Here is a 10002-nt window from a genome sequence, read left to right on the forward strand (position 1 = left end):
TTGGACTGCACACCTAGGATAGGACTACACAGCTACAATCCTTTAGCCACTTACCTTGAAATCAGTCTTCTTGAACTCAGTGTGACTTATGTCCAAGAAAATGGATGTAAAGTAGCACTGTTCCTAATTCTATTTAGTACAGTACTTCGGAAAGTTCTTTTGAACAGCTACAGAAATGGAACTAACTGTTTAAAAAGGAACCACAAATAAACAACTCTGTCATAACAAGTGTTTGCCTTTTAAATGATATGAATATGAAAACATGCCTTGAACTGATCATAAAAGCATTTCAAATAATCTCTTTTAAATAACCCAGATCTGAGTGAAAAGCAACAGCTGCTGAAATAACTGGTTTGAGGGGGGGAAAGCAAAAGTCCCAATTTTCCACAATGGCCCCCCATTTTTTTTTGTCCCTATTCAAATCCATATCTCCAAAAGGAATACCAACCCATTTGGCCCAAGCGGCATCCTTGCGAAGTTGCAACGCTTCCCACCACATGGTACATCTCCGATGCCAGAACGGAAGCCATTGGAGCGTGAGGAGTCCAGATGTTGCTCAGAAGCTTTATGACAGGCAGACTGTATTTATTCCACCTGACAAGAGCGATGCTTCCCAGAGCTGAGCAAACTGAAAGCTGCCAGACTGGGACCGTTAAGCTGCAAGTCTGAGTACTATCCCACACATGGCCTTACGCTCTAATCTGGGCTGCAGTGGCAGCAGGCAGTACCACCTTCCATTTGTCATTTATCCCAATGTAAAATAAGGCCTTTAACATTCTGCGATTGCTTGAGTACAGATACTTGGTATTAGCGAATCACTCAGATAACCTTAACTGTTACACTGACCTCTCTGCTACCATTTCAAGCGGAAAGCTTGTTTCTAAGCAGTTTATGCATTGCTCGGAATAATGCACAGCTTGCAGCATTTTTAAAGAAGCACATTTTATTAAATGAGCAAAGGATGCATCATAGGAAGCATCATGAATTCCATGGGGTAAGCAGGCCAGCAGGAAATAATACTCAATAATACGCAATAATGCACTTCAAAAATGCAGTTTCAAACACTGAAATGTGAAAACAAAGTACTTTAAAAAATAAACAAGCACCATCTGTAATATGATATAGTGCTCTTCAAATGATAAAAACTGTCAGATATTTCTCTTAAATCCAAAAAACAACAGAATTCTAGCTTCAGTTCATAAAGGCAAGAAAGAAGGACACAAATTACGCAAGTAACTGAGGAAAGCTAATAAGAAGACTTCAGAGCTGGATGCAAAATAAAGACAGTGGTTATTGTATATACTCAAAATGCACTGCAGTGGAATATGTTAAGCATTCAGTCCTTATATACATAACTCTGGATTTGCTATTATCTAATTGTTACTATTATTATTTATTTTATTGGATTTATATCTCAACCTACTAAGCAACAACACTCTTGAGAGAGTTTTTTGTGGGTTTTTTGGGCTATATGGCTGTGTTCTAAAAGAGTTTATTCCTGGCGTTTTGCTGGCATCTGTGGCTGGCATCTTCAGAGAATGCTGGATGGAAGAGAGTGGGGTATATATATACTGTGTAACCCTAGGTTGGGAAGAGTGATTTTCATGTTGAGAGACAGTATTTCACTCTTGTGAGACAGTATTTCATAGCCACTTCTCAAAAGGACCATATTCTTTTGGCCCCTATCAAATTGATTGAACACATGGAGAAGGGCTCCCAGAGATGACCTCATGGCATGGTGCCAAAGTCAGGCTTAAACCTGGATTGAACTGGATGCAATGAATTGTCCTGGATCTGGTTGGCCATCAAGATACTTGAACACCATTCCTAACAAGAGGATAGGTTCCATTGGCCTATCAAAATCAGTTGATGGGTGGATCTTCTGGAGATGGAAATAGCCTTTGTCACGGCATATGAATTCCTGGAAACATCTATCCAACCACTGTGAGAAAAAGGAAATTGGATTACAGAGGTCTAAAGTGTGCTCTCAACAAACTGGTTCTTTAGAAATGTGTTGGTCCTGTATGATAGATCCCTGTCTGTTACAGAAAGCCTCTCACCCCTGGTAAATCCTTCATAAAGCCCCAGTGCTATCCAGATTTCCTATTTCACCCTATCTACTGAAGCTGTCCCAGTTACCAGCAGGAAGACTGCGGGAAGGATGAGCAGAATCAGTTGTCATCACTACCAGAACTTCTCTTTCTATGCATTAAAACACAAAAGATGCATAGTTGCCAGTGCAAGGGTACACAGTACAGAGATACGAATTATCTTTGGGAAGGACTGCAGTTCTCTCATCTTTTTCTCAGAGATGGTTGGGTAGGGTTTGGTGGTGAAACCATCAGAAATACAGGGGGATTGAGAGCTGCCAAAGGATGTCAAAGTTGGACAATATATTCAGGCATAGCTGTGTTGGCCAGAGCAAAGTACAGTAACACCCAAAATCCACAAAACAATGATAACTTTGTTTGGCCAATCAAAATTGTATTTTGCATTTGCATACAAATGTAGACTTATATAAATGTATTTTGTGCATTTTGGCTGATTGGGTAAAGGTATCACTGTTTCGTAGATTTAGGACGTTATTAGGTCTAGGGTTTTATTTTATTTTATTAACTCCATTGTAATGTGATATATTTTATTGTTGTAACCCGCCCAGATTCTTCATGCTTGGGCGGGCTAGAAATAAATCATCATCATCATCATCATCCTTTGACAATGACTCTGTTCTCCCTCCTGCTGTTAAAAATCTAAATAAATATAGTGCTTGCCACTATTATACTGATGCATGAGATTTTCTTGCACCAAAAAGTCATCACTTTTTATGACGGCTAGAAGAGGGCATTGCTACTTATTCAAAATCAAATTAGTAGCAACATACCCTAGATGAACAGGCTTGTGTTTAACAGTATGGTTGGCAAAATACAGTAGGCCCTTCCCTTATGCGGGGGATTCATCCCCCCCCAGTAAGGGGGAAATTGTATGCTTAAGCCCCATTGAAAACAATGGGGCATGTGCATGCGGCACACATGCCATTGTTTTCCTTGCAGCGCGGCTTCAGCGTAAGCTGAAAGCCACATACTGTGCCTGTGTTTGGAGTGGGCACACTGTATACTCCTTACGAGTGTGATGGCAGTAATTGGCCTCAAAAGGGTAAATTAAAGGCAAAAGCTTTGCATGATAAATGTCAATGCTAAAACTAAATATGTGGCACCTTTTAAATGCTAGCATTGGTTTTAAAAGACTGCTTCATAATTTTAAACAAAACATTTCAAAATGAACCAAAATAAATGTACAGTCAGCACTCTGTATCCACAGATTCTTTATCCATGGATTTAACTATCCATGGCTTGAAAATATTCAAAAATTTATAAATTCCAAAAAACAAACTTTGATTTTGCTATTTTACAGTATATATTGGACACCATTTCACTATGCTAATGTACTGTATATAACAAGACTTGAGCATCCATGGATTTTGGTACCTATCCAGGGTTCTGGAACCAAACCCCAGCAGATACTAAACCCCAAGGGCCCAGTGTAATTATCTGTTACCATTTCTTCTTCCAAAGAGCTCAGAGCAATTTAATTATGATTAATTATTATTACCATAAAATTGAAATGAAGCAGTGCTTAGGGTTTTCATATATAGATGCCCAGACATCCTAATTTAAATAACAGCTTGATTGAGACACTGGCTGAATATTCGCAAGAAGCATGTTCATGCATATAGGGTTGCCATTCATCAGGACCTCCATACCGGGACAAATGTAGGGCAAAATTTTCAAATGTAGGACACATTTTTTTGTGTCCTGCATTTGAACAGGAGCCTCCGAGGCTTTCCCTCTGGGCCTGGGCCCTGCCCTCGGCGGGGGCGGAGCCCAGGCGGGGAGGGACTCCTCCCCTTCAGAGAGGCTTTCCCTCTGGGCCTGGGCCCCGCCCTCGGTGGGGGCGGAGCCCAGGCAGGGAGGGACTCCTCCCTTTCAGGGAGGCTTTCCCTGCAGGCCTTGGCTCAAGCTGGGAGGGAAAGCTTCCCTTAGCTTCCCATATCTCGCCTGGGGGTGGGGGCAATCCCGGGGGCAGGGCCAAACCGGGGCAGGACCGTGCGGACCCGCCCCAAACCGGGAAAGTCCCGCCCCCAGGCGGGATATGGCAAGCCTACATGCATATGACCCAATCACTCCCACTGGAGTAGAGATGGCTATACAAAACAGGATTGGTCTGTGGCATGTTTAGCATGATGGGTGAACCAGGAATTCTGGCTAATCTCTCTCATGACAAAAGCAGAATGATGTGGAAACATCCAATGAATCCAAAGTATAAGAGCAACAGAAGCTTGGGCTGTATAAAATAAGCATTTTCTTCTCAAATTAGTCCAACATATTTCAGTCCAGAAATATCTGTACATAATTGTTGTTGTTATGTGTCCTGCCTTTCCTCTACCATGGGAGGCATACATACAAAATGAAGCATACATAGGTTTGTCATACCCCAGGTTTAGTCAATTTTATCCACAATCTAGTCATTCTACACGATACCTGGTTGAAGTGACATGTCGCCCAGATTCAAAGCTTCCATTTTTAAAAAAGCAAATCTCTATCCTTTGAAGAAGCAGACAAAATATACAGTCAATCTGGTTTGTGAGAAAATGTCTACCTTCCTTTTGATTGTGTTCAAGCCAACTGAAGTCTCACACAGAGTAATAGAGATATACTACAGAGGAGAACATTAGCCAAGACCCACTACCTCTTGAGACATGTCTCCAGTATTATAACTCAATTTTACAAATCTACAAAAAGTCCAGCATTTCAAGATAAGTCTGGCTTACAAACACTGCAAATAAAGCACTGGAGCCACTAGAGTGAAAGAAGAGGGATGTAACCAAGCAGGGTAAAATTCAGTGTATGATTACTATGTAAGGGTCCATAATGTTTTTCTTATTTCGATGCAATCTACAATAATAGAATAAGTGTTGGAATAGTATGTCTTTTTATTAGGTGTTTGGAAAATAATCAAGTTCCATTCAGGGATATTAGAATTCTCCTACTACTTGTGGGTAAAAGCCTAAACTGAATAGGCAGATTGGGTCATCTTGGAGAAAGATTGAAGCAAAAAGCTTCAGGGTATCTTAGATATTCTTAAGAACAGTGTTTCAGAATGAAAGCATTTGTTAACCTCATAAAGTCAAAAGACCACCTGGAACAGAATAAAATTGCCCAGAACAAAATTTCTGAGTAAGACATACTCATCAAATTCATGGACAAATGAAGGTACATAGTTTGTTTAGCAGCTCTGATTTACAGGAGAAATCAAACCATCAACACACAAGCTCATTCAGACACACATATAAACATGCATTTGATTTGGGTTTTTTTTAATCTATAAGTACCTAGATATCACATATTAGGGAAAATTTATTTTGTTCTTGCATTTGCATATCATACATCTTCCAAGTTGCTTGAGGCATTTCAGTCATACACTGTTCTGGGGGAAAAAGCCATTCCTAGGCCTAATATAACTCAAGGAAAGAGCCAAAAACTATACTGTATACCTGTAGACAGCATGCTGGACCTTTTCCTGTAACAAACAAAACAAATGGGGAACATTAGCACTCCAAGGTCTGGCAAGGGTGCCCATTAAACCTAGGAAATTTCTTCACTCTGGTCTATGAAAACTTACTTGTTTCATCACAACTATGTGGCTAGATGGATTAAGCCAAGAGATGTCAACTAGCCTAAGGTTACACACTAAAAAGCTTAGACAAGATTTAACTAAACACCAACACCATACCATAATGGCTCAAGGGTACATTCTGCATGACTACATCTGATCTTGGGATGCAGTAAAGCATAATTTGTTTGTAAGAAGCATTTATTCTTCAGGAACTGAAGTATGCATAATATCTTTTTTCAATAAAGTCAAACAAGATGGGCATATACTTGCAGCTTTGCACGTCTCAGTTGCATAACTACATTCAAGAAGGCAAGACAAACTCTACAATTGTTTATAGTATAACTAGAAATGGAATTTGATTTTACAAGCTGATAAAAAAAGTTCTTCCATTAGAAGCCTAATGCATTTTCCCTTTTTAAAATAATCATAATAATAAACATTAAAAATTGCAATCCAAGGGGGGAAAGGAGGTTTACAGTGACTAGCTTTTATGGAATTATTAATATTACAATCATCTGATTGAAGGAAAGATTAGATGAATCATAAAAAGCATTTCCAACAATGAAAGCTTAATTATTAAAGGCAAGATAACTTCTACTTCTAAATTAAATATCTAAACTGATATAAACAACAATCAACCACAACATGCAATAACAACAAAATGTAATCAGAAAATACAAAGCATTGGTCATCAGCAACACAGATTGCTGAAGAACATTTGTTACAATATGTACATCCCAAATTTCAGATCCTCAATGGAGCACATAAAGTGACTAACAGTATTAATAAAAGCAATAACTAATAAAATATTATTATCACTTCTAAATACTCATAATAAGAAAAGCATGTCTGAACATTTTTACAAAGGTTGTACAACCAATTCAGTTGAATCTCAAATCTTGTCTATAGGCAACTTGAGAACAAGCCAGAGAGTGTCTAAATCAAGTTGGATCAGTGGGAGTGAAGTCAAAATCATTTCAGAACCTACATAGTAAAAGAAATCTAGGTAGTAAAAGAAGAGGATATTTTTCAAAGATGTAGTAATGTTATTCTTGCAGCAGGGAAAAAAAAGAGGAAGAAGAAAAAAAGAAATGCGGCAGAACTTTTAAGACTAACTTTTTTTTCCTTTAGTTTTTGCATGTGCTTTTGTGGAAACAAAACAACTTCTTCAGGCGCAGTACCAAATAGTGACTAAACTCCAGTTTTCTTTTCCTGCCAATATGTACAGGCACTCAGCATTGCATCCAGAGAAGTGGATTTATAACCACGGAAGCTCATGTGAAAATAATAATTAAAAAAAAAAAACAGTCTTAAAGGTGCTGCAAAAAAAAAAAAAAAAAAATCCCGCCCCTTTCTTCCCCCTTTTTAATGGAGGCTATTGCATCCTAAAGGCACCAGATCTTGTCTGATCTTGGAACTATGCAAGGATAGCCCTGGTCAGTATTTGGTTGGGAGACCAGACCATGAAAGAATACCAGGTGTGGTAGGCTATATTTCAGAGGAAGGAACTAGCAGAAAGGGCTCTGACTATTCCTTACCTAAGAAAACTCTATCCTGGAAATGTCCCATGAAAATCGAACAATAGCAATAAAGGTTATCACGCGACGTCACAATGAAAAGCAATTAAAGTGTCACTATCCCGGGAACAACCAGGAAATAAACAGCAACAAATCATTCATAGGAAAATCCCATGAATGATTTGTTGCTATTTATTTCCTGGTTATTCCCAGGATAATGGCTTTTTTATCGTGGTGTGTGTGAAAATGTTAATCACGTTTTAATCGTGATTGCATGATTTTCACAGGATAATCACCGTTTAAACTACCAATTTTCCCCCATGTAAAAAAGTTCTTAGTAACTTTGTTTTAACTATAGGTTGAGTTTCTCTTACTTTCATTTTGCAAGTACCAGGCTTCAGTCCCTTTTACCAAATCATTTTCTGTTTCAGTCCTAATCTTCCTTAATCCATATTTAGTTTTGTGTGGCGTTTTTTTCAGGCATGGCATGTGTCTGTTTCAAACCCCTTACATCGTCCTGCTTCTGTGTAAGTATATGACTGCAACTGAGCCTCAGTTATCCTTTCATGTCTTGTACAGGCATAAATCAGTTAACAAAGCCTCTGATAGCAAAAGTCCTTTTTATCAAGCCTTTTTATACCCACTCAGCCCTCATTATTCTCATTGACTTATATCTGGCTCTAAATTTTAAAAGTTATAGCCATGTTAGTCTGGTAAATCAGTATGCAAAGGGATTTTGCAGCACCTTTGAGATTAACTGAAAGAGAGAAATTGCATGAGCTTTCGTAGAGTTGCACCTACTTCCTCAGATGCATGGGATAGAGTGGAAAATCCAGGGAAAGACCTATACAGCAGTCTCTGTGTAGGAATGTCCATAGGGATGTAAAAGCTCTGTGGGTGTGGAGATGAGGTGACAAGTTCAGTTTGAATAATGTCATTCAAATACTGGCTTGGTGGGCTACAATTTGTGGAGTCCTTCACCACAATCCTTTGTGAACTGTTCTCTCTCCAGAAATGTCAATTCAACTTGTGTTCTCAGAATCCTCATTAAATGCTATTTGCTTCTTTTCCTTCTAAGAGTGCAGTTTTACCTAAATCCCAAAGTACAGTACTAATATCTAATAGCTTCTGGGCCCATTACATAAGAAAACAGTAAAGGCATTGCACATGTTCCTAGATGGAAGCACTCTTCTGGACTGCTTATGCACTATGAGGCTCTTTGTCTAAAATATTGTTGATCTTGTTGTGTGAGATTCCATTTCCCCTATCACTTTCATTCATTCTCTTCCTGTTTTCCCAGTGTGGGATACAAGATTTTCCTAAGCTTCTTATAACGGGTTTAATCAACCCTGTTCAGAAGCCTATGAAAGCAAGCCAGATGATCTTTTATTTCTGTGCTCATGTATTCTTTCTGCACAGCCACAAAAATATCTATCAATAAGGCAGTGTGTGTGTGTGTGTGTGTGTGTGTGTGTGTGTGTGTGTGCTCAAATTAAAAAAAATACACACACATCTTTTTTTCCTAGCTGTGCGTGTAAATGCTTTGCTTCTTCCACTACATCCAGGGTATGCCTGACAGACTAAATGTTTTGCTTCCAGGATGCCTGGAAGGTAGGTTATTGTATCAGATGAGCAATCATTTGCTGATAGTAAGAGCCAATCCTTATATATTTGGGATGTACCAATGCTGGAAAATTTAATCTTTGTGCTTTCTGATACAAATCAGCCAAATCTGGACCTCTTATATTAACATTCAGATTGGAAAACAATTTCTGGATTCCCCTTCTTTGATGCTCACCAAATTTTCCAACACTGTTTACAATTCAGGAAGCAATATACCGTATTTTCCAGGCATATAAGACAACTTTTTGACCCTCTAAAATTGGGTCAAAAGTCGGATGTCGTCTTATACACCGAGTTGAGCCCACACTCGGCCGCCAGCTTCTCAGGCCTCCAGAGGCCTGGGAAGCCGGCAGCCCCATGCAGGCTTCTAAGGGCCCTCCAGAGGCCCCTTGAAGCCAGCATGCGCATGCGCATGCACAGCCGGCTGCCAGCTTCTCGGGAAGAGGAGTAGCCTTATATGGTGAGTATATTCTAAACTCTATATTTTTATTCAAAAACTTGGGTGTCGTCTTATACGTCCGGTCGTTTTATGCGCCGGAAAATACAGTAAGTATATTTTGAGAAAAAATCCATGTGAAAGCTACATCTTCAACTTTTATTAAAGCCTGAATTAGCAAGCCCTTTTAAACAGTGTAGAACGAACCACAAGTGCTTAATTCTGAATATGGCTAACTGCCAAAAACTGTTGTAATACTCCATTATGCTACTCAAAACAGTAGCTTTATTAAAAAACGAACATAGCAAATTAGTTTACACAGTTTAATCACTATGGTTCGGGGGTGTGTGTGTGTTTAGTCTCAGACATACACATATGAGATGAACAGAGTATTCACAGATAAAAACCAATGCTTTGCCAAAGATTACTGTTGTTTGGGCAATGGGAAAGATGAGAGAGAGAAATAAAGGCGGTATAAAAGGCTGGAGGTGGGGAGAGATATATGTTGGGCCGGATATTGGGAGATGCAAGAATATATCTCTATTCACCAATGAAATTTCATGAATGGCCTCAGACCATCCTCCCTATCTCTCTCTCCCTCTCCTCTTCTCAGTTTATAGGGGTTGTTATTTGGATAAACAGATTTAAGAAAAAGACTATGAAGAAGAGTCACCTATGCCATCTTGAGGTCGTTGGAGAAAGGAGGAAAACAAATATAAATATAGGTGGGGTTTTCATATATAATGAATGAGA

At 39.1% G+C, this 10002-nt stretch overlaps 1 protein-coding gene across 1 annotated transcript in view; it reads right to left on the bottom strand.

The window, feature by feature from the left end:
- The window catches only part of PLCH1 (phospholipase C eta 1), an 86062-nt gene extending 85505 nt beyond the window's left edge, over positions 1 to 557 (bottom strand). Inside the window, exon 1 of the mRNA XM_042458531.1 lies at positions 449 to 557. Coding sequence (XP_042314465.1) covers positions 449 to 530 — 82 coding nt within the window. The 5' untranslated portion in view covers positions 531 to 557. The remainder of the gene's footprint in view (positions 1 to 448) is intronic.
- Positions 558 to 10002: the final 9445 nt, after the last annotated feature.

Source organism: Sceloporus undulatus, chromosome 3 (assembly GCF_019175285.1).
Source record: "Sceloporus undulatus isolate JIND9_A2432 ecotype Alabama chromosome 3, SceUnd_v1.1, whole genome shotgun sequence".
Taxonomy (NCBI): Eukaryota; Metazoa; Chordata; class Lepidosauria; order Squamata; family Phrynosomatidae; genus Sceloporus; species Sceloporus undulatus.